Source organism: Nannobrachium achirus (assembly GCF_963921795.1).
Source record: "Nannobrachium achirus genome assembly, chromosome: 8".
NCBI lineage: Eukaryota > Metazoa > Chordata > Actinopteri > Myctophiformes > Myctophidae > Nannobrachium > Nannobrachium achirus.
In genome coordinates this window covers 23,222,871-23,248,852 of record NC_137817.1, presented here as the reverse complement: position 1 = coordinate 23,248,852, position 25,982 = coordinate 23,222,871, and the positions used below count along the sequence as shown (strand labels likewise).

At 43.8% G+C, this 25,982-nt stretch overlaps 1 protein-coding gene across 1 annotated transcript in view; it reads right to left on the bottom strand.

The window, feature by feature from the left end:
* Positions 1–22,128, bottom strand: part of tiparp (TCDD-inducible poly(ADP-ribose) polymerase) — a 43,048-nt gene extending 20,920 nt beyond the window's left edge. Inside the window, exons 1-4 of the mRNA XM_080732347.1 lie at positions 21,826–22,128; positions 19,319–20,431; positions 4,929–5,118; positions 1,154–1,341 (exon numbers count right to left, since the gene is read on the bottom strand). Coding sequence (XP_080588473.1) covers positions 1,154–1,341; positions 4,929–5,118; positions 19,319–20,403 — 1,463 coding nt within the window. The 5' untranslated portion in view covers positions 20,404–20,431; positions 21,826–22,128. The remainder of the gene's footprint in view (positions 1–1,153; positions 1,342–4,928; positions 5,119–19,318; positions 20,432–21,825) is intronic.
* Positions 22,129–25,982: the final 3,854 nt, after the last annotated feature.

Genomic DNA, 25,982 nt, shown 5'->3' with positions numbered 1-25,982 from the left:
AATTTCCACAGCGCAGGGAAGACTGGTAAATTAGCCGTGTGATCCGGTTTAGAAAAAAGGAATCGCGGTACCGGTGGTTGGTTCCGGTTGGCGCCGCATTTATTTTTTGTTCCCCACATACTGTGAATCAATTAGTTTAGTCTCCCTAGGTGCACTACAAGTTAGAATAGATAATGGACATGCCAAACCATTATTATACCACACAAAACAAAACGATTATACCAAACTAAACTAGTTTTAAAGTAGAGGAATTATTTTGGAGGTGCGCGGCGCCGGTGGTTCTGGTCGTTGATTCCTGTCACGTTATTATTTCCTATCCGATTGGCTCAGAAACCCGAAAATGATATTGATCCTGGGCTACTACACTACCGGTCCAGGGACTCTCAGGATTCCTTGAGTTAATGGGGGTCCTTGAAATGTGATCATGTTGATTGTTTTCTGGGTTCACTTTAGTCTGAGGAAGAGCTGTGTGCTCAAAACATTACAGAGATATTTGGTGCCATAAGGCATCTGTCGCATTGGAGCCCTCAGTGTGCGAGAGTTTATTTATTTATTATTCCTATACGGTTCGTCGCTCAGCAACTACCCAAACTTGGGTTAGGGATGTGCATGTCTGCTCTAGGGCATTCACGAATAGTGATTTTTAGTATTCGGATTATTCGACATCAAAGTATTCGAATAGTCGAATATTCGACAGGACTGGCCAAACTGTCAAATATTAAGTAAGCAAGAGGCCAACATTGTGAAAATAGCCGATCTACATGCTATTTTCACAATATTTATCTGTGGAACCGAGTCAAATTAAATGTAATACCTACAATTCCAAGTGCTTGTCAGGGTGGGGGTCCCCAGTTCAAATATGTTTATTTTGGGGGTCATGGCCTAAAAATGTTTGAGAAGCCCTGGTATAGAGCATTAACACATTCATCCGCCAGGGGCATTGACAACTCATTCTTATGACTTCCGAATATTCGACTTCGGTGAACAACGTCGAACAGTGACTTTGATATTTGAATATTCAAATATTTGGTGAATGCCCCAGTCTGCTCTCTCTTGTCATGGGTCCTTGAACATGTAACATGTTGAGAACCACTGCTCTACGCGGTAAATCACAGTAATGCGATGACATCAGAGACAAGTCTCTGTAACTTACTGCAAGTGGGGCGTGAGCATCACAGATGACATGTACGCCGGGCGCTTCTTGATCTGGCGCCTGAAGCCGAACACAGCGTTCTGCTGGAAACCCTCCCTGATGTTGAGGATGTACTGGTTCTGCAGCGTGATGAAACGCACCTCCTTCAGGCCGCGCCCGCTCGCCTCCTCGATCAGACGCACCACCGGCTGTTTGGGGACGAAGAGGAGAAGAAGAAATTAGATTGATTCATTAATTGGATCATTTAAATCTAGTTTTACATACAGTATGTTCTTTGCACACACACACACACACACACACACACACACACACACACACACACACACACACACACACACACACACACACACACACACACACACACACACACACACACACACACACACACACACACACACACACACACAGGATCTGTAGAATATCGTGAAAAGCATTACTTATATTTCTGTCCGCCTCTGTTGCAAATACAGCATTTATTTCTCTGTGCTCAAAAAAAGAGATATCCCAAAAATGTCACGGAAGAGGAAAACGTTGAGCATTAGAATTTGTTCAGTTTGTATAAAATTTGATTCTGTACGCTCAACACCAGAATATTCTGTTTAGGAAGTAAGTCAGTGACAGATTTACTTTTATTTAAATTGTATACATCAGCATACAGTAGTGGCGTCAACAAAAATAGCAGATTTTGCAACTTGTAACACCACTGCTTCGCGAATACATGTGAGTGAAACATCTTTTGACCTGTAATGACATGCCTACGAAAGATATTGCAGTCGCCTGCGATATAGTGTATTTATTGGTCAATATATAATACAATATTGTGCTGTATAGTACAGCACTAACACTGCATGTGTGACCCTGGCCCTGACAATCTAATTTATGCTCCGTTGCACGATGGTGACATGTGCTGGAAATAATAACGATATCTCAAATGTATATAGCGCTTTTCTGAGTACCCAAAGACGCTTTAGATGGGGGGCATGAGAAAACAACTTTATTAGGGGAAACAATGCTAAGACTAAGGAATAAAAAGAAATAGCAGAACTACAAGCTCACAACGGACACCGTCGTTTGAGGAAGTATGAATCAGGCTTTAGGAAGAGTGTTGTAGGATGGAGGGAGTGAGAGTGGAGGGGGGAGATACAGTAGGGGAGGGAGAACCTGGGGGGGGCATGGGCTTTCAATTGAATGAGGCTAAAACCGAGGTGCTCATTGTGGCCTCTGATAGCGTTGCATCCAAGGGTGGCTGGTTGCATTGGGTCCTTCAAAAATAATGTGATCCCAACCTCAGGAACCCTAGGGTCAACTTTGATCAGGCCATGCTCCTCGACACGCACATCAAGTCGGTGACCCCGCACCTGCTTTTTCCACCTTCCAATATTGCGAAGCTCAGGTCGATTGTTTCACATTCTGACCTAGAAATGATTATCCATGCCTTCACTTCCTCTCGCCCTGACAACTGCAATTCGGTTTTCACCTGCCTCAATAAAATATCCATAGACTGCCTCCAATTAATTCAAAATGCTGCTGCAAGACTGTTAACTAGGCCCTGAAGACAGTACCACATTACCCCAGTTCTGTCCTCTTTGCACTATTCTACCTCCCTGTTATTTTTAGGGTTCATTTCAAGGTCCTGGTGCTCACTTTTAGAGCACTGCGTGGTCAGGCACCTGAATATCTAACTGACCTGCTAGAACCTCATCTGTGCCCAGCAGGACCCTAACGTGGGCTGACTACAGTGACCAGGGTTTATGGGTCATTCCTCGCACCAGGTTAATCACCAAAGGTGACAGAGCCTCTCAGTCGGTCTGGAAGACCCTCACTTGTGGCCTGAGAGCTGCAGCATCTGTGGATATTTTAACCCATTTATGCTTTAACTATGGAAAAATAGCAGATATACAAGCTCACACTGCGAGCTTGTAGATCTGCTATTTTTGAAAAATTGACCCAATTCTATAAGTGTCTTTTGAATCTTTCTAAGACTTTTAGAAAAACCTATGTTTCTATGTCAGCAATGTGGCTAGCCATTGTCAAAGAAAAGGTTCTTTTCACTTAACTGGAGCTCAGTTAGACTACTATGTCAGTGGTTCTCAAACCTTTTCATATCAAGGACCCCCAAACTGATATTTATTTGGCCACGGACCCCCATCTCAAAATATTTAGTTCCAGGGACCACCCAGAAGCAAAATTTGAGTTACAAACGTTCGCTTTGAAAATATATATATCCAAAGATTTGCACACATTTTCACGACTTTTTCCCAAAATAGCAGATCTACAAGCTCGCAGCGTGCTGCGAGCACAGTGATACATTGCACAGTGTTTTGTTGTTTCTAATAAATGTTCCTTTGTGTGTTGTTGTTAATACATATTCATGTTCTATATATATTTTTAATCTGTCTTTCTATTTGCCTGTTTGTTGACTAAATTCGAATCAGGGTATATGATCATTAAGTGTCACCTCACTGAATGGTACTCCAATGCCATCATAGCTTGTCATTTACATTGTTATTATTATTAGTTTTTTCTTGTTTTGCCTTATTGCTACATTGCTATCTTGGACACTTATATGACTCTATGTGATTGGTTCTCATAATATGCGAACAAGTCTTGGTTTATTGTATGCCCTGAATCTCAAATAAACAGAAAAAAATTATAATAATAATAATTTGAATGTTCTTTGCTGTTTTTTTATGATGTATTGTAAAGCACTTTGTGAGTTCTCTCTGTGAGAAGTGCTATAAAAAATAAAATCTACTACATGGATGAGGACTGATTTCACAGCTGTTGGGCAGAAAACTTCTCTATTTTCCAACTTTTTCATATATTTCTGTAAATTAATGGCCAACTCTATCATAAGAAGCACAAAGGTAGTGAAGATAGCCGATCTACATTCAACGCCTCTATGATATCATTTTTAAATAGTAACAAAAAAGGAAAGGTTCTGGACATACAAGATTTCCACCCGACAGTGGTGGAAAAAGTACCCACATCTTTTACTAAAGTAAAAGTATCAATACTGCAATGTAGAAATACTCTGTTACAAGTAAAAGTCCAGATTTCAAAATGTACTAGAGTAAAAGTGTTGGCATCGAAATGTTCTTAAAGTACCAAAAGTAAAAGTACAAAATGTTTGAAAATAGCAGATCTACAAGCTCACAACGCGTCACAAGCTTGTAGATCGGCTATTTTCAAATAGCCTAGGTATAAAATGGGATTAAAGTGATTAATGTATGTTTTACAATATTATAATTTATATCTGTATTGGATATTGGAAATACTCAAGTAAAGTACCTAAAATTGTACTAAAGACAAGTACATTAATTAAGTAAACTTAGTACTTAGTTATTTTACACCTCTGCCACCCAACAGTGAGGATGTGAATGATGGTTAGATATGACAGGTTTAGAGGGCTGAGGGAGGAGCAGGGCTGACAGGGACTGTCAATGAGACCAGGCACAGCATCCCCATAACAAAACACCATGCTGATAACTAGGGTCATCATGAAATATTAAACTGGCGCACATACACACACAAAATACAGAGGGGAGTGCAGTAAATTTGTAATGATTTGCTAGAACGGTCGACAGTTGCCGCACGCGTGCGTGTGTGTGTGTGTGTGCATGTGGGGTTTTGATGTATTGATGCCATCACAGTGGTTAGGCGATTGATTGGTGTGAGCCGAGTTAATGTGTCTGGGCTCAATGGCCTGCAGCGTGCGCGCGCACGCACGCACGCACGCACGCGCACACGCACACACACACACACACAATCTCACCTCTGAGTATTCCCTCCAGCCAAAGTTGTCTCTGCAGTAGTATTTCCACACAGTGTGACAGTTGGGGGCGGAGTTGGGGTTCGTGGGTGTGGTGGTTACGGGGCTGGGGGGAGTGGTCAATCGTCGCACGCGATCAAACTCCATGTCACACACTCGCATCGCTCCAAAGTCCAGCGAGAACACCCTGCCCCTGGGAAACACACACACACACACAATACACCGGTTAAAACCATCATTGGTAAACATAGGTAGTTATTAATATCGATAGCTAAAGATTGAACAGGGAGGCCGTGGCAATATCAGACTCTATGCCGATGTCTGATTGAAATCAGTGGTGGACATAAGTAGAAATTACGAAGTACATTCTCTGAAATGTTCCGAACTCCTCAGAACTGTTCAAATATAGTGAAACTAGCAAATCTACAATCTCTCCGCGCGATCGGCTATTTTCACTATATTTGAAATAGGCCGTAAGTCGGTAATTCCTATCATATTTCTTTAAGTTTTGGTCCCAAGAGTCCCTTCCTAGAAATGTAGTGGAATCAAAAGTACAATATTTCTATTTAAAATGTAGTGGAGTGAAAGTCATCAGCTTGCACAAAGCAAAAACAAAATACTCAATGGAACATGTAGCAAGAGTCAATCCGTCATTTAAACATGGAATCCACATGAACATTCATAGAATGAAATTGCAGACACATGCACTCTCACACACACACACACACAGGCTAGAAAAAATACATGTGCACGCATGCACAAGGGGAATGCCACTACATGCAACAACATGCAAAGTGTAAGAATTTGCATGCTGTTCCTATGTGCCTTCCACAGAACATGAGCAAATGAGATAATAATCGTTGGTTATCGTCACGATTTAAGGCCTGGAGATGGTCTACTAGCTGTGAATGGCAGGCATTACAGGAGTACACAACCTGCCCGGCAAATAAGCTCTAGATCAGCTTGAGCGATTAACAATAGATGTGTACTAAAAACTGTACCTCTGTGTGGACTGGATACTTAGAGCATTACAGTGCACATAGCCCTTAATGCTGACGCATGTTGCCCACAAAAAACATGCGCAGGTTTAGTTTAAAATGAGCTAATTTAAATCCTGAGACACTGGGAAACAAACAATACATCTAAATTTTCGATCCGGCAAAGGCATAAAAAACAAGAAAACGTCTTTGCATTCTTCACGTAGATTCATTTCTCAACAGAGTGACAATTGTGTGTCCTGTGATATGTTCAGCTGTGCTACAGGGAAACTAATGAATAGCTTGTAATTTATTATACTTTGTCGTAAGATGAGGTTGAGCGAAAACAGCCCATCGAGGGGCGTAAAAGATTTCTGAAAATCTTTGAGAATTAGAGAGGTTTTCAGCCTATAATGATGTGTACAAATTAGGGCAAAATATGCGAGTTGCCCAAATAGGTTGAAAGTGGTTCGACTGAAACTATTGTCAACAACAAGCAGCAGAAAGGACATCAAAACGCTTCAACCTGTGCTGAAACACGTTAGGCCAACGTTTTCAAAGTTATCAGGCCATGGACCCCATAGTTGAGAGAGAGATGAAGCAGCGACCCCCACAAACTGTTCACAGATTCCATATAGTTTCATTGTTTGACAACACAATCATCAGTGTATTTTGGATTCATGTCAATTTGTGTTTCCAGATATCTAACCACTTAAACCTTCAATACTTGATAAACTTGACCTTTCACTCTGTACTTTTTCCCCTCTACACCAAAGCTCTTTGCCGAAAATAGACGATCTACAAGCTCACAACGCCTCGCAGTAGATCTGCTATTTTTGTCTAAAGTTCTCAGAATATGGGCGCTAGGGTTCAAACAGTTAATATAAAAAAGGAGGAAAAAAAACTTTCTATCACTCAAAGATTTGGAGGACCCCCTGTAGTAACTCTGAGGACCCCCTAGGGGTGTTGAAGACCCCTGCATTAGATATGTCGTCATCTCTAGAGCAGTGGTTCTCAAACATTTTCATGTCAAGGACCCCTAAATTGATATGTATTTGGCCGCAGACCCCATCACAATTGTCCAATGGGAAAATGTTTCAGAAGATTTTGTTGAGGGTGGAAATAGCTAATGTATACAGGGTTAAATGGTTAAAACAGGTTTTTGCTGGCAGATAACTTTGCTGGGGACCCCCTGAAGGACCCAGGGGGGTCCTCCTTGCTGAGAATAATGGAGGAGAGCATGGATGGATGGGGTGACGACTGGTAGAACTGAACCACACCATTACTTCATGTCTCTGAGGCATGTTTCCTGACATTCTGTACATGTCTCCTCCCCTAACCCAAACTGTCTGGATTAGTCTGGGTCAAAGCTTCATATTTGTGTGTGTATGTGTGTGTGTGTGTGTGTGTGTGTGTGTGTGTGTGTGTGTGTGTGTGTGTGTGTGTGTGTGTGTGTGTGTGTGTGTGTGTGTGTGTGTGTGTGTGTGTGTCTTAAGAGCCTCTGGCAAAACCATTCTGGGTCAGACATACCACTCGTACACATGTGGGCAATGCACACTGGCACGCTATGCCATGCACATGGACAGCAGGCAGAAAGAGACGCAGACAGACAATCATGCATGCCTACACGCACGCACACACCCACAAACGCGGGTATGGAAATGGAAAACTGCAGCAAATAGGCAAACCTTACATTTTTAACTGACTCTCTTCCTTCACACACACACGCACACAGACACACGCACACGCGCGCGCACACACACACACACACACACACACACACACACACACACACACACACACACACACACACAGAAGTTGTTAATGGTTAAAAGGCTCATTGATTTCTGCCTGAACACTAATTGAAAGTAAGGTCAAAGGTTAGATGTCTGCATTTGCGTGTGTGTGTGTTCATGTGTGAAGGGGGTGGTTGGTTCATGAAATAACTGTAAGAATCACATTTCTTTCTTCCTCTTGTTCAGAACGGGTACACATTATAGTGTATTATTATTTTACGCTTTAACTATTGAAAAATAGCAGATATACAAGCTCACAGCGCGGCACCGAGTGCCGCGCTGCGAGCTTGTAGATCTGCTATTTTTGAAAAATCTTGAAAATTTGAATTTTAACCCGATTCTATAAGTGTCTTTTGAATCCTTCTAAGGTTTTTTTTAAAAACCTATTTTTCTATGTCAGCAGTCTGGCTGGCCATCGTCATCGGGTATACATTCTATCTAGCGGTAATTAAAGCAGTGGAAATGACTCTGAAAACAAAGTGGTGTAAAAAGAGAAGGACTGAGCAGAGAGAGAGTCATAAACTTGAAAGAGCAACATGGATACAAGATGTAATGTTATTATGCCTGGAGAAGTGAAACACAATATGGAGATGATGCCGATACCGTTTCTTCACTGAAAATAAAGCTGTCCAGTCACAGTTTCACATCACCGATGACTATTCTCTGGATTACGGTCACACACAGCCACACCCATGTCCGCGAACACACACACACACACACACACACACACACACACACACACACACACACACACACACACACACACACACACACACACACACACACACACACACACACACACACACACACACACACACACACACACACACACACACACACACACACACACAACACAGAGCATACAACATTTGCTCACACAGCACTAAAGTGAGCGAAACTAACTGAATGCGGTTTCACTCAGGAGGTGCTAATAAGTGTCAAGTCATCTTGTATTAAAACACACACACACACACACACACACACACACACACACACACACACATATTGGTCTTTAACGTCAATATGAATAATTCTGCTGACTCGAGTGTCAATGCAATTACCAATATAAGGAAATGAAACAGGGATCTACAACTGAGCACGTGCGGAAACAAAAACACAACTAGCGTGAGAATTGAGTCGGCCGTTCCTGCTCAGTGATTTACCAGAAAAGGCATCTTTGAATGGGGAAGAATGAAACAGGTGCTGCTCTGGCAACTATGATATGAAGAAGAGTGTGTGTACTCACTGTACTGTAGACAGAACGAAGGAGAGAGAGAGAGAGAGAGAGAGAGAGAGAGAGAGAGAGAGAGAGAGAGAGAGAGAGAGAGAGAGAGAGCTTACGAACAAAGCAATCGTTTGTTATGCCTCAGGTTTTGGCATGTTCCACAATTATCTTCAGAGGATACGTTAAATTGACTTCAGTAATAAGTTTGTTTGCACGGGTTCATATCTGTGTCAGAGATTAACCAACCCCTACCTACCCACCCGACCTCTGAAAGAAAAAGAAAAAAAAGGAACAGAAAAAAAAAGAGAACCACAGAAAGAAGACAGGGAAACAAAAGAGAGACAGTCAAGAAAGAAAATTAATAATTGATATAGATGGAAAACAAAGGGGGAAGTGTGTCTTGCCAAAAGAGAACTTCAACAACACTTCACAATGGCTTTATACCTGCGTGTTGACCTGCGTGTTAACCTGTGATAAGGCATCACAGGTTGGCTCATTAAAAGGTGATGACAGTACACGCACGCACGCACACACACACACACACACACACACACACACACACACACACACACACACACACACACACACACACACACACACACACACACACACACACACACACACACACACACACACACACACACACACACACACACACACACACACACACACACACACACACACACACACACACGGTAATATAAAGCACTTGCAACACGTTGCTGTGTGTTAACACTGAAAAGATCAGGCTCTCTCGCTCTCTCACACTCTCCTTCAGTGAGATTATTATTAAACTCAGTGGTTCTCAAAGTGGGATCGTCTGCCGGGGACCCCGAGTGTTCCTTGATGGGGTTCCAAGGGGTCCCCAGGAAAATGAGAAAGCTTAATTTTACCATTATTTCACTGGCTAGAAGTGAGCCCATTGTACAAGAATTCAGATGATTCGTTTCACTCAGTTTACACAGTATATACAGAATTCTGTAGTATCTTCCAATCCAACCTGTGCACACGACACACACAGACACACACACCCCTGAATGGAAAAAAAAATATATATAGGTGTGCCCAACTGCCCACACTCACTCACACAAACATTAACGGAGGCCTCCATGAATGTTATTTCTCATGCCACAGTCTTTATCATGCTCACTCACTCTATCTAGCTCTCCCTTTTTGCATATAGCGACTCTCTGGACGATTTCTATCCCTACCTTGTTTCTTTGCCTCCCTCCTTTATTTCCACCCCTCCATCTCCCTCTCTCCTAAGCCTATGTTTGCCATGTTCCACAAATTAAACATCCATTTCTGTTCATTTAAAGTGCACTGAGATTCTGTGGTTTCAGCACAGGACAATTAAATGACAGAAAAATGCAAAGGGCAAATCCATTCTTACGACCAGTAATCACACCCAGCATGCAATCTAATCTACAAGAAGATGAGATTGTCAATGCAAAAAGTCAGCCTAGTATAATTTTAGATTTAGCCTGCATGAGTAAAGGTCAACATACGTCATCATCGGTCATCACATTGGTACATCCACTAATTGAAATATCATCCCAATTCCAAGTTCATGAGATTGAAATTGATATTGATATAGACACAGAGGCAGAGGCAGTGAGACAGAGAGAGACAGAGAAAGAGAGAGGTAGGGTCAGGTCAGGGTCAGAGAGACATCTTTTATGTCACTCTGAACCAATCAGGGAGCTGTACTCGTGTCGGCATGGCAACAGGGAGAGGCCTGCCTGGATGTATGCGGATGCATTACACGTCAACTGCAGAGACACACAGACCAAAGGTGCAGAATATTAGTACCTGCCTTTTGCTGGAAGGTGAAAGCTATGAACCTATATTGATTTCACCTGCCTAACATTTGAGTTCTCACAGGAGGGGCAGATGGAGGATACATGAAAGGGACGAGACGGTTTGATGGTGAAATGATGAAGGGTGTTTCAACCTTTGAAACAGGCGGGATGTGGCTCGTGCAACAAAAACACAAAAACAGGGGGGATGGGCGCAACTCTATCGGATATTGCTGGTATTTTGTATAATAACCGTAACCACTAGGCAAGCTCCTCTCTCTGCTGGTATAGTGGCCTTTAAAAGGCCCCATCTGGCACCCGTCTCTGTTCTCTCTCTCAGCAGCACGCACTCTCTCTCACACTCTCACACACACACACACACACACCTTGGAACTTTCTCACGGTTAGACAGACAAGGACCCGCATACCAGCATCAGTCATGCTATTGTGCACGTCACAGACCAGAGAATAACACACACACACACACACACACACACACACACACACACACACACACACACACACACACACACACACACACACACACACACACACACACACACACACACACACACACACACACACACACACACACACACTCAATTTCAAAAGATTCATGTACACACACGAAAGGTTCACCCAGTCACGCCTCGACAAGTCAATAAGTCAGCCAGTCAAACAGATCTGCTGACGAAGGCTTATTTACGCCATGTCCTTGTGCGAGTGCAGCCGTGCGCTCAAACACACGCGGGTGCACACACACGCACACGCACACGCACAGACCTCATCATGTCATGGATTAAGTGTCACTTCCTCATGCCAACTATTCATTGACCAGATAAGTGTTTTTAAATATTGTACTTCCCTCACTGGTTCTGTTGCTTGACCAGGAAACGCAGCACACACACACACCCAGTGCTGTGTTCTACCTGTAACCCACGTATACGGCGTCTGCTGTCGGACATAAAATATGAATAGCGTCTGCCCTCGTGAACCTTTCAAAGTAGCGTATTTGATAAGCATTATGCACTTGCGTATGCCCTGGCCCCACGAATAGCCGAGAGAGAGAGAGAACATTACAGGAGCAGCATCATGGTTTGTAATGAAGGAACCACCCTGCCATGATTGCCATCTAACAATACTAACATTGCCAACTGTCTCTTCTCTCTATCCCTCCTCTCCACCTGGCTGTGTTGACATACTCCTCTCTTTTTCCCACATCTCTCTCTCACTCCTTTCTCTCTCCTCATTATCCTCCTCCCTCCACCTTTCCCTCTCTTGTGCCTTTGTCTGCTTGTCATATGAAATGATAGATGTAAAATGGGGGCTGTGGGGGGGCTCTCTCTTTTCATTCTCTCTTGAGTGAGAATGTAAACCAGGTAACCGGCACAAAATAGAAGGAAAGAAAAACAAAACAAATTTGCTTTGACATTGATGTGACAGAGGAAATAACTGTGTTTATGATGGATTGGGGAAAAAAACACAGGAGCCGGTCTAACTGATAGGGAGAGGGAGGGAGAGAGAGACATTCTGACAAAACCAGAGCGAGCGAGAGAGGATATTGCTTCAGTGCGGAGGCATACCCAACGCCTGGCTGGAGGTAGGAACACTCACAGGGCCACAGACACACAACACAACACAACACAACTTAACACACACAACATACAAATGCACACACACGCACAATTCCATTCCCTGAATCATGTTACAAGATTTAAAGGGACAAATGGGAAAAGGAAAGCAGAAATGTCCTACAAATAGTGGACAGAGATGGAGAGTGTTATGGGCAGATACAATAAGGAGAATGGATGGATAGAATGACACATAGAGAAGAGATATGGAGGCCTGTCAAAGGTATAAAGTCAATAACTATTTCCGTCATCTCTTATTTATTTCTTTGCATATTTAGGTTGTTTGTCTTATCCGCCATGTGCAACTTCAAAGCCTAAAGGCCAAACATAAATGTCATTGCTATTCATGTATTCCAATGTTCAACGACAAAGAAAACCCCACAATTAAATCGTTAATCGCAATTATTTTTGACAATTAATCGCCATGTAAAGTGACATAATCGTGACAGCCCTAGAGAGAGGCTTGGCGAGCAATGAGGAGAGGAGAGGGTTAAATTCAGATGCTGAGTAACAGGAGGCAGGGCGACCCAGACCTCGCCTCACTGATTCATTTCATGGACTGTCTGACATGTTATCTACACACTCACACACACACACACACACACACACACACACACTTAGACCCATTATCTGATATGCTATCTGTTAGCGCACAATCAACACACGCGAGGGGTCTCAGCGACACACACACACACACACAATGCTTTAAATTGCACACATTTCACACAATTCACAGACAAAACACAGATACAAAGGTGGCACAAGATCCCCTGCAATGTATACACATGCACGCACACACGCACACACGCACACACACACACACACACACACACACACACACACACACACACACACACACACACACACACCCTTGGTGTCAGGGCGCTCTGCCCTTGGTGCTCACTCAGTGACTCTTTATGTCAGTTAATGACAAGCTAGCCTTTTATCGCCCAGCTAACAAAGAGCTCTCTCTCCCTCTGTCTCTCCATACGTCCTCCTCCGCCCCTGCGTCCCACGTGCAGACACTAAAGTTGCAGCATACTTGCAAATGTCACAAGTATGAGCTACCTTTCATTGTTGTCCTTTAATGGCTAGTAGCCTAATTCTTAACCTGTGGCACCGGGCCCGCTGGTGGGCTGCGGGGGATATTGCAAGTGGAATAAATAATGTAAATAAATGCCATGGTATATTTTTCTTTAAAACCTGTGTTTTCATTGTATTACAGAAAAATATAAACTAAAACTATGCCTTGTTTGTTCCATCCATCCAAGCCGGAACACAATCGATTGACAATTTTAAATATATATATAGGTTTCACCTATACTGACATATCCTAAAATATGGACGCCAGGTTTAAAGTGGCTTATCATTCAACAAAGAGTAGTAGTAACATAGTAAGGTTTATGGGTCAAATCCCTGTTTTGAGGGCCCGCTCCTGCTTGTGTCTAAAAACAATGCCACTCAAATGAATATACGTTTTTCAGCATGCTCAAGCAGAAGTTACCTTTAAAGTGGGTACTGGGTACTCAAAAAAGTAGAATAGAGCACAGAAATCTACTCATCGTTGCTGTGAGTCAGAAACCTTGTCTTATGTCCATATTTCACCTTTTTATTGTATTCTTTGTAAATGAATGTCCCATTTCATCATACAAGAGTGTCACACAAAGGTCATGAAAATAGCAGATCTAGATTCTACAACCTCAAGCATGTAGATCAGCTATTTGCACTATTTTTTCCAAATAAATAAGAAAGGAACAGTTTTGGACATGCACGGTTTTCCACCGGACATAAACGATGTATAACTGCACCACAGGGCCAATGACTAGCAGCTCTGGGTCAGGGTACAGTGAGTTTAGCCCCAGCAGAGAGGAGGTGTGGAGGTGATGATGAAGGGGTAGCTTTCCTCCTTTTTGCAGAGTACATGAGTGAGGAGGATTAGCTTGGCTTCCCTTCCTGCTTATCATATGGATGGGATTAACCTGAGCTATGGATCACACATCTGTGACCAGCAGCACTCCTCCTACACACACACACACACACACCACATGGCCTTGTGCACACAAAGGTATGTCTTTGTAATACACGCACACACACACACACACACACACACACACACACACACACACACACACACACACACACACACACACACACACACACACACACACACACACACACACACACACACACACACACACACACACACACACACACACACACACACACACACAGCGGCAGCCAAAATAGGCCTGTGTTGTTTCCATACCAACAGTAGGGCTTGTTTAGTCATCTGCTGCTCTTTAGATCACTAACACTGTTATCAGCTGGCTCTGGTTACCACGGCAATGCCTTGTGTGTTGCCTTGAGCGACAGGTTGGATGCCTCTACAGGAAAGCACAAAAAGAACTCTCCACACACCCAGTACAACAAAGACCAAGGCTGCAACCCATTAAGTAAGAGAACTGCACGTCCCAAGCTAAACTACGCCACTGAGAAGTATCTCCCTCTCATTTCTCTCCCGGCAACGGCACTTACACCAGGGGTTGCTCAATTTGATCAGCCCTGCAGCCAATTTAGTACATCTAGCGTCACTCCGGGACACTGGCTCAAGAACACCGTAACTTTCCTTCTTTTAGATTGAGACCCAGTAGAGACAGAATCATAAGTGATTTTGATGATAATGACATTGGATTACAGAGTCCAACTACGGATAAATAAATGGGCTTTTTAAAATGGTGAGTAAAGATGTCTCACACAGAAAATGTCTTCACTTTACATTTGTTACCGTTTACAGCTTTTGTGAAACTTAATGGGTTGAAAAATATTTAATTTACTTAAGTTCCTGGGCTCCATGCTTTAGTTGTTGTTAAAGCCTTTAAATCCCTTCCCGTAGACTTTTAATTTAGGCCTACACATCAAAAGAAAGGGGGAGGGATACCAGTAAATATGACAATGGAAAGCAGCTCCAACCAATTACAAAACATAGCAACCATGGTAATTACAATGTTTGCTTGTTGGGTAATGAGAGATTTCAAGAAAATCCTACATGGGTTTCTTACTATGGTCTATTAATGCATTTACATTTACTGTACTTAAAATTGACAAATCACAAACCTGTTGCTCGTTGCACAATTGTTTTAAAAACATGTCCTAATAAACTGATTACATGGCTGGTAACCTAAGTTTCAAGATAACAGTTTCACATAACTGCCTTCAAGAGAAGGCAGTTATGTGAAACTGTTGCATGTAATAGCCTAGATGCTGATAGAGTAAACTCTACTATGTCAATTTAACTCTGAGAGGAACCAAATGGGTCACATTTGTAGGCTCTCTGAGCTAAATTAACAGATTTTACCGTGTAGATTCAGAAAGACTAACTAATCTGGCAACGTACATTAAAATCATATGAACTGGGGGAAACAAACATGACAAATTTACCCTGTGCAATAGAATAAACAGCCAAGAAATAATAGCCTTATGTTATAGTATTTCAATAACTTATGGTAAATATCTGCCCATTTCTGTCAAGCAAGCAAGCAAGGTGGTGTTGTCTGAATATACAGTAATAACTAGGGATGTGAAAAAAAATCGGAAATCGACGCGTCGATCGACTCACGCTCACCGCGACTCAAAAAGTACGAGTCGAAAAGTCGAAAAATATATATATTTTTTTATTTTTCAAAAGTTTTTCCCCCAAAAAAGGTTTTAATCGTTCAAAAACGTTATAAGCGTTAATGTTTTCCATATGTGAGAGGACCGTGTGTGTGTGTGTGTGTGTGTGTGTGTGTGTGTGTGTGTGTGTGTGTGTGTGTGTGTCTGTCTGTGTCGGAGACGAGTGCATGCCGCCTGCATGTGTTGTGCATTCGCATGCATGCGGCGCTAGTCAGGTCCGCGGACTACTGGTTGAGAAACACTGCTGGACCGTGCTGATGTGCGCGTCATAGCAGTGCGCGCTGACTTGCCTGACTGTAACTCTATGGACTGGATCAGAGCCCTAGAATGGAGAGTTGCGTCACTCCCGTTCACTTCATGGGGCCAGGTCTTCTACGCACACATCTATTGGCGTATAGTGACAAACGACCAACCGGAAGTTTACAAAATGCATTGAAGTCTATGAGGTGTAAAGTGACAATGAACCACGTGACCAGCGCTGTTTCTGACCCCGCGGTGACACCACTCTCTGATTATACTGCTCTGGACTGGATGCTTTTGTTTACCTCCTGCCTCTGCATGCACGCTTGACACGAAAGCTCGCTTGTTAATGGCAGCGTCACCGTTGTGTGCGATGATCACAAACCACACTACTCGTCGTTAACGTTAATGCGACACACCGGGGATATATGAGAGCGAGCGGTCAGCGCTCCCGCACGTTCCATGGACTTATTGTCACTCCGCTTCTAGTCTCTAGAGAACAGACTCCATGCTAACAAGGAAGAGCAATTATGTATTATCATTATTATTAGGGCTTTGATGCAAGTTCTGATGGGTGCAGCATACGTTGTGTTGTTTAAAGTAATGCGCCGTTGTGCTGCTCTCCTCTCAGCTGCTGCTTAGCGAAAAAAAAAAGTGAAAAAAGTCGATCGACGCGTCGATTTTCGGCCGCGACGCGTCGATTCGCCAATAATGCGTCGATTAACATCCCTAGTAATAACAGTGTCGGACTCTCGACAGCCTGATTTATACTTAGTTGCCAGTACTGCAAGTTGAGAATAGCACATCTACAAGCTCAGTAGCTCACAATGCATCACATTATTTTCTTGGTTGCACAACACAATGTGTAACTACGTATAATTCAGGCATTACACATTCAAATGGCCTCTGGGAGGACTTGGGTTGACACTGACAGGTGCATATCCTGTTTGTGGAGCAATCTGCACTTTGCATGGAGTTTCAGTTGAAAACCTCAATCTACAGTACACACACACGCACACGCACACACACACACACACACACACACACACACACACACACACACAGAGATAATGGAATCACCCCTACTAGGTGATTCCATTGTTTAAATAAAGGTTAGATGAAGGAATGACATACAGATGTAGGCACACACTGACAAACATGAACATGCGCGCAAAAAAGAAAGAAAATACAAATTTCTTGTGGCCTCAATAACCCAGTAAAGATGTTTATGGTAAAAGGGTATAATTGTGTGTGTGTGTGTGTGTGTGTGTGTGTGTGTGTGTGTGTGTGTGTGTGTGTGTGTGTGTGTGTGTGTGTGTGTGTGTGTGTGTGCGCGCGCGTGTGTGTGTGTGTGCGTGTGAGAGAGAGATAGCTCTGCAGGAAGCTGTGCAAGTGTGCATGCTTTTCATGTCAACCCATCCAGGCTTGCCAAATGCTTGCGTGCGCATGTAGGCGTACGTGCGTGTATGAGAGGGAGAAGGAGAGACGTGTGTGTGTGTGTGTGTGTGAGAAAGAGGTTTATCTATGTCTGCTAAAAGGCGTGCGTGTGAGCATGACAAACCGCTCAGCTCGTCTGCACAGAGGATTCGTGTGAGAGTCTGCGTGCCAGGCAGGCTCAAGTGTTTGTGTGTGCGTGTGTGAGAGAGAGCAAGAGAGAGAGCGAGAGAGAGGGACAGAGCAAGAGTGTGTGAGAGAGAGAGAGATGGACACAGGACAAGGAGGAGGGAGAGAGAGCCTGTGCGTGTGTGTCAGTGACCACACCAGGCAGCAGGGTCATGGAAGTTCACAGCTTTACACCATGGGTGCTATACTTCCTGGTTGGAGCTTAGATCCAGCCAATGATAAGGCTGGCTTTGGTAGCAGGGAGATCCCTGAGTGGACTTGTGATTTGAATCAATTGAAAAAGGAAAAAAACTATAGTAGTGGGATTGGGGGTACAAAAAGAAATGTGCCAGTATCTTTACCCAGAATGCAGGTGGGTGATTGACACATGGACTTACAAAGCACATGAAAACACATGACACAGTGACTGACCCATACTGTACTGTACAGTGTATATTATAAACAAAACCGATACACATAGGGCTAGGCAAAGAACACTCAGACACACCACCATGATGACTAATGCCTGATTTATATACATGGTTGCAAGTCATGCACCGAAAATAGCTGCTCTAATGCATCACGATGCAGCGCTCTTATGTATCTCTTACCCAACCCTCATACACATTAGCAAACAAAACCATAAGTAAGTTCACGCATGCTCACTCATCTCAACTTTAATTCCAGCTAGCTCTTTCAGTTTGGCACAGAAGGGGTATAACTAAAGAGGAAGCTCACACTAGTTACCAACTCACCAAACCACAAGTAGCCAATGAGTCGTCAAACATCCTATCAGCTTACTGCACCAGTTACCAAGCCACAAGTATGGGATCAGTTTACTACAGTAGCCCAACCAAATGCTACAGTGTGCAAGTAGCCCAAGAGCACCTGAGGACCTCTATACCCATATACATATATAACTAGCTGAGGTTGTTTACACAACATGCTATCTCTAGAAGTAGGAGACTCTCTGGTACAAGTGTTGTGTTGTCACCTGGGGACATAGGACGGCTACTATCCTTTAAAATAGTATTTGTTATGGTTTTGTGTCATCAATATAGAGAGCACGGTGTCCCCTTTTTGACACAATAATCACTTCACTTAAAAGGCAGCACAGAAGAGATGGGAGGAATTCACACAGGCCACTTGTATTAACTAATTAAATGTGTAGAGTGAGACAGACGGATACATGCAATATAGATGTAGTACATACTTAGTAAACTACATCTCCATGCTAGTTCTTATGTTTTCTCTAATTATTGGAAGGACACTTAACTTTTTCATTGGTATGTGAATTGTGGTCTCAGTTAATAAACTGCTCTCATTAACCTGAAAGTGAATTGACCCCCCTGCATCACTGTGCCAATACAGACACAGCTTATTAACTTATAACAATGGCTATTCATTGCAGATAATGAAGGTTATCCTAGCCTATAGCCATGGCTACTTACTGAAATTTGAGCCTGATTTGCTCATTGTCCGGGTTGCAGTAGAGCCTCTCCAGCTGTTCCTGAGAGTCATCTGCTATGCTCTGCCAAGTCTGACTACTGCTCCTGCGGATCTGCCAGTGGTAGGGCAGCACTGTGTGGTGGTGGGCACAATCACTGCCGTACACACACAGACCCTGTAGGAAATCCACACAGATGGACACAGAGTCTGCTTGGTGTGTGTGATACTGGAGCTGGGTTAGCAGCTCAAAGACCAGGTCAAGGGAGGCCTCTTCGCTTTTATCCTGAAATATCACTCCTTTGTCGGGCCGGGAGGTCTGGGGGAGGGTAGGGGGTCCACCGCAGTCTTTGATGGGAAGGCAATTTGCCCCCCGCAAGGCTTCAGAAGCGAAGAGGTCACCGGGCTTGACGCCCCCCTCTTGGTGGCCAGGAGGTGGGGGAGCAGCCATGGGGGTGTCCCGGCTAGGGGGTGCTATTGTCCCTGTCGTCACGGCCGCCGAGCCCAGGGGAGGCTGTAAACGGTGGCCGTTCGGGCTAGAATCCATCGCGACCCGCTGAATATCCAAAGCCACGAGCTTGGGCCTCTCCCCGCTCCGCTCCGTCTCCTCCAGCTCCGCCGTGGTGTCGGCCATCTCCGTGTCCGCCGCGTCGCAGCCCAGCAGCCCCGTGACGGCGGCGGCGGCTCCCGGCGCTTTGAGGCACACCTGGCCGATGCACGCCTGCTTCACCACGACCGCCGCGCACAGATTGCCCGCGGGGATCCGACCGGGCGGGTTCGGCGTGACAAAGACCCCGTCCCCGTTCACGAGCGTGTCCGTGCTCAACAAGGTGGTCAGAATAGGGTCCAGAGCCCGGTGCAGGCATTTGGTGTCGAGTTTCCTCTGTCCGTGTTTCTTCTTGAAATACGGCTTCACCAAAGGTATTTTGTCCGAGAGTCCGACAATCGATTGTTCCGTAAAGTCCCCGCGTCCCCCCATGTTTAGGCTCATGTCCAGAGGGAGCCCCCCGGTATGGACACTCTCAATGCCCTTATCGCTGCAGCTGGAGTCCGCCGCCGCTTTCTGCACAATATGCAAAGTGCTCTCCATAGTCGCCTCCTAAAACCAGCCGACGGCCCTGAAAGAGACGAGATAAAGGCACACAAAAAGCGTCAGGGAACAGATAAAAACACCTGCATGACACACATCATGGGATAGGCTATAGCCTGCGAGTTTCGAAAGCCCCGTGCGCCCAACTCGTTCTAGATGTCAAACTAGTTAGTCATCCTTTGACACAATGCGGTGATTAATGGTTTTATTGGTCACCAGTAAAACGAGCCACGAAAAACTCGTCTTTCCCTTCCTGGAAAAAGGTTTCGTGTTTCTACAACAGTCTGCTGGAATGGAAAGCAAGCGCGGCTTCCTAAATGTGCTCGTGTATTTTCAGGAGATACTGAAAATGGACACAACTTTTTAGCTAAAATGGACACAACTTTTTAGCTGGAGACCCAAAAGAGAAACGAGTTGTTTGCCCCGGGTCCCAAACTAGTTAAAACAGCAGATCTACAAGCTAGTAAGCTCGTGAGCTTGTAGAACGGCTATTTTCAGTACTTCTTAGACATTTGGATTTTTTTTTTACGAAATAAAGATTTTAATTACATTTATTAGTGAAATTACTTAGAAATCTTAGCTTTTAGGGAATGTTATTTGAAAATGTTTTGAAATAATAATTATTAAAAAACAACATGTTGGAAACAAAATGTAAGGGGCCCATAAAAAATATGTCCCACAAATGGGTCCCGACCCACAGTTTGGGAAACAGTGTGTAGGCCTACTAGGCTACATACAGCAAACCTCCCCTCCTGTGTTACATTATCCATTTATAACCGTCGGGAGTTAACAGTGGATCATGTATGTATTTATATTTATGTTCCTCTGTCCCCCTACCAACGTCATTGTTGTAGTCCCAGCTGCGTGTACAGTACAGCAGGCTGCGGCAGATAAAAATCATTGTGAGACTGTAACAAAACGTCCTCCGCCTCCCGGGACTATTTTGATCAGTGGCGGCTGATACACAGCCTCTGTCGTCTACGTGCCGCACACAGAGCCAAGCGAGCAACTCTGCACGTACAGTTTACCGTACACACATACCAGTCACACTCACAATACACACACACACACACACACACACACACACACACACACACACACACACAGGGACTGCGGCGGAGCAACCAAAGCGACGATGGGAGTCCCGAGAAATGTCGCCTCTCCAAACTACGCGTTAATAACTACTCACAAAAAAACGTACGTGGTTGGAAACATAAAAGTGTCGCGTTTTTAAAACGCCTTTTAAATATTTTGTTGTAAAGAAAAAGCCTGCATGGGGCACCGCAGCACGCACAGACCAGAGCCATGGGGTTGATTTATTATAGCGCAGCTTTTCTCCTGAGCCCAACAGAAGCACGTAGGTCTCCTCTGCTCGTTCACCGCGGTGACACAAAGACAAACTACGCCACGGCCGCCGTTTACCTTTTCAATAAAATCCACTTCACCCCTCCTGTTCTCGACTCTCCTCTGCGGTTAGAATTCCGTGCGTACATCGGTGTCCTTGTCTTTAATAGCGTTATTAGAGAGAGATCCGTGTCGAGAGACCAGTGTCCCGGTCCCTGGGACAGTGAGGCGGGATGGTAGTGGTGGTGCGGGACAAAGCGGCCGTTTATCATTCGCTCTCTCCCTTGCCCTGCAGTGCCGTGCCGTGCCGGGGGTTCAGTTAGTTCCGTAGTCCCGTTGTGGAGATAGGAGTAGGAGGAGGACAAGGAGGAGGCAGGCAGCTCGCAGCTGTTGGTTCGTTGCGGGGAACGGAACGCTGTGTGCTTCTCTGTGTGTGTGCGGCTCCGCGGCCAGCCAGTCACCGCCCCGCTAACCTGCTCTGAGGCGGGGCCTCGCACTGAAGGGGGAGTTGCGTATGGAGAGAGAGAGAGAGAGAGAGAGAGCGGTGGCTGGCAGTGGCGTCAGTTCAGCAAAAGCTAAGGTATGGCAACATGACTAGTGTGTCAGACACCAGCCATGTTGCCATACCTTAGCAATGATGAATTTATTTTAAGTAGTACATTTAAAAATGTCCTCCTGTAGCCAAGGTATGGCAGCTGCCATACCTTGCCATAATGCCATACCCAATTGACGCCTCTGAGCGGTGGTGGAAAGTAACATTTACTCAAGTAGGCCTACTCTACTTTTGAGGTACTTTTACTTTGCTGGAGTATTTCCAATCAGTATTTTTTTTGTTATTTCTACTTTAGATTTTGATTATTATTACAAATGTACAAAACATATATATTAACCACTTCAGACAGTTGACACCAATACTTTTATACTTTTACTAAAGTACATTTTTAATTACATTTTTACATTGCAGTATTGATACTTTACTGTTTACTTAATTAAACCTTTTCCAACATTGGGAGAGAGAGAGAGAGAGAGAGAGAGAGAGAGAGAGAGAGAGAGAGAGAGAGAGAGAGAGAGAGAGAGATGGGGCGGGGTTAGAGAGAGAGGAGGGAGAGAGGGAGGGAGGGAGAGAGAATGCAAGAGAAGAAAGGGGGAGAGAGAGAGAAAAGCAGAGAAAGAGAGGGACTGGAGCTGCCTGCTCTCTGGTGCGTCGTCTGGAGGTGATCAAGGGAAGCTGTTCGTTCGGTTGCAGGGTGAACAGTGTGTAATATGTAGCCTTACATTAAGACGCACCGGTAGTTGCTTCTGCTTTGCTGACGTCTACATCAGCAAAGCAGAAGCAACTACCGGTGCGACTTAATGTAAGGCTATGTAATATGCGCTTATCTGTCTGTCTTGTTCCTATGTGGGAGTGTGGTGTTTATTGACTGTGTGTGTGTGTGTGTGTGTGTGTGTGTGTGTGTGTGTGTGTGAGTCACCTTGCCTCCTCGCTGTTTCTTTATTTCTCTCCCACCACAAGTGCAGGGTTGTCAACATTGGACTGTCAGAATCCAGGAGATTTATTTTTGGGGGGTGCGCGGAACTCCCCAACCGGGATCTGGGGGGTCCTCTCCCCAAAACGTATTAATAGATATATTTTCCTGTGTTCTGTTGAATTTTGTGCATGTTTGATACATTTATCAGGCTTACTTTACTAGCATGTGTACAATTTCAGCCTAATATGCCAAATGTAGGTGTACAGATCTGATGACAGATGCAAAGTAAGACATCTTTAATAATGACGTCTCATCTGTAAGTCATTATTTAAGTGAATATCTATATGATCTTGCATGCATTGCCCCCACCCCTAAAGCGGGTCCTCCCCCAGAACATTTTTAACATAGTAGATTTAATCTCCTGTGTTCTGGTGAATTTTGTGCATGTTTGATACTTTTATCAGGCTTGCTTTACTAGCATCAAGCATGGGTCCAATTTCAGCCTTAAAATGCCAAATGTTGGTGTACAGATTTGATGACTGAAGCAAAAGGACATCTTTAATAATGATTTCTCATCTTTAAGTCATTACTTAAGTGAATATCTGTATGATCTTTCTTGCATGCATTGCCCCCACCCCTAAAGCGGGGGGTCTGGGGGTCCTCCCCCAGAAAACTTTTAACATAGTAGATGTCATTTCCTGTGTTCTGGTGAATTTTGGGAGTTTGATACAAAATCCAGGAGAAATCCAGGAGATTTGCCAATCCAGGAGACTCCCAGGAGAGGGGTTCAAAATCCAGGAGACTCCTGGGAAATCCAGGAGAGTTGACAGGCCTGCAAGTGAGGTGCTGCTGTTTGACTTGTGTGCTGTGGACCAACCCGTACTGCAGTGCCTTCTGTCTTATTACTAGCTCTGGGAGGTGACGCGATGGACGAGAGCTATCTTATTGCATGGCTTTTTAATGTCCCACTCATGCAGCAATTTTGGTGGAAAAAGTACTCAAATTCGTTATTTAAATAAAAGTATCAATATTGCAAAATTTAAAAAGTACAAAAATTAGAGTACCAAGTAGTAGGCCTAGTATAGCTATACTCATTATGCAGGATGTCAGCATTTCAAGTTATGTATGTAAATTGCTCATTAGAGGTTGTTAGTTATTATGAAATGATATGCCTAGGCTATAGCATATCTACTAGCTAGCCTAATGTTTATATCATTTATTTTCTTTATTATAGGCTATTTTCCTATGACTCATGAAGCCTAGCCACCGGTCACTATTTATTATTTCATGCATTATGTTAATTTCTCTAAATTAGGCACAGAGGCAAATGTAAATGATCTAGTAAATTATGCTACAGCTATTTCAGTAGGTGAATTTCCTGTTCATTATCATGTCAGTCCATTAGGTTTATATTGCTCCTGCATGCCCCCCCACCAGCACCATAGCCCTAACATAAATGACAAAGGTTGAAAGGATAATTAAGTCTGTTCTAATGCATATGGCTGCCTTTCCACTACAGACACAATCTAGGCCAGTGTTTCTCAACGTGGGGTCCGGGGACCCCCAGGCATCCTCGAGGGCATTCCAGGGAGTCCCTAGCTAAATGATTGACAGTTAGGAACCAAATGGACTCTTATGGGTCTGATACATACCATTGAAATGATTACGTTTGAGAACCACAGCACTACACAGTCTAGGCCACTGTTTCTCAAACACTGGGCCAGGACCCATTTGTAGGTCACGGACACATTTTTATGGGTCACAAGTAAATATCCCTTTATTTTTTTGTTTAAATTACTATTATTTCAAAACATTTTCATGAATTATAAACAAATTCAATGATTTTTCAAATGAATTTCACGAAAAAAGGAAAAAAAATCGTAGAAAACAAATGTTTTTATTTAAGATATTCTTTTGGGGCTTTTCTGCCCTTATTTACTGTATGGTGGAAAGTGGAGATGGACTGGAAACAGAGAGAGAGAGAGAGAGAGAGAGATTGGGAGAGACATGCAGTAAAGATCATCGGAATCAGGACTCGAACCACCAATGCACTGTCAGGCTACTTTAGAGCCTATAGGTGCCCGGACCTCTACGCCACAGTCTGGGCCGAAAACAAATGTTTAAGAAATTGTGAAAATAGTCAATCTACAATCAACTCCTTTGGGTCTTGAGCTAAAATGTTTGGGAAGCAGTGGTCTAGGCCGCTCTAAATTAGATTATTCCCTCACAGGAAGGGTGAGAGAGGGAAAGATCACTCACGTTGCTCACACAAGACATGAGAAGTCTTGGAGGGGCCACACAGAGCACGTTTTAAGAGGGTGGCAATTATCAGAAGTGTGTAAAACTGTCTCCCTGACAAACGATGACACAGTCAAAGGAGCTCCATTGAAGTCAATAATAAGGAATTTACAGACTCACCATCACCTGTTGTTTAAGACAGAAGAGATGACGTATATATAGTACAGTAATTGCCTCCTACATACCTGGCAGGGCTGACATGTCTGCCGCATTCCTCCGGTAGGGTGGAAAGTATCAATACTGTACTTTTAAGGTGCATTTACTTGACATGTTGTGATACTTTATTTACCGGTACTTACTTATACTCCGCTATACATCTCAGAGCCAAATTTGTACTTTTCACTCCAATACATTTATTTGACAGCTTTAGCTACATTGCAGATTAGATTATTGAAACAAAACATACATTAGGCGCATAAGCACTATTGTATACTTAGGGTATTCGAAAATAGCAGATCTACAAGCTCA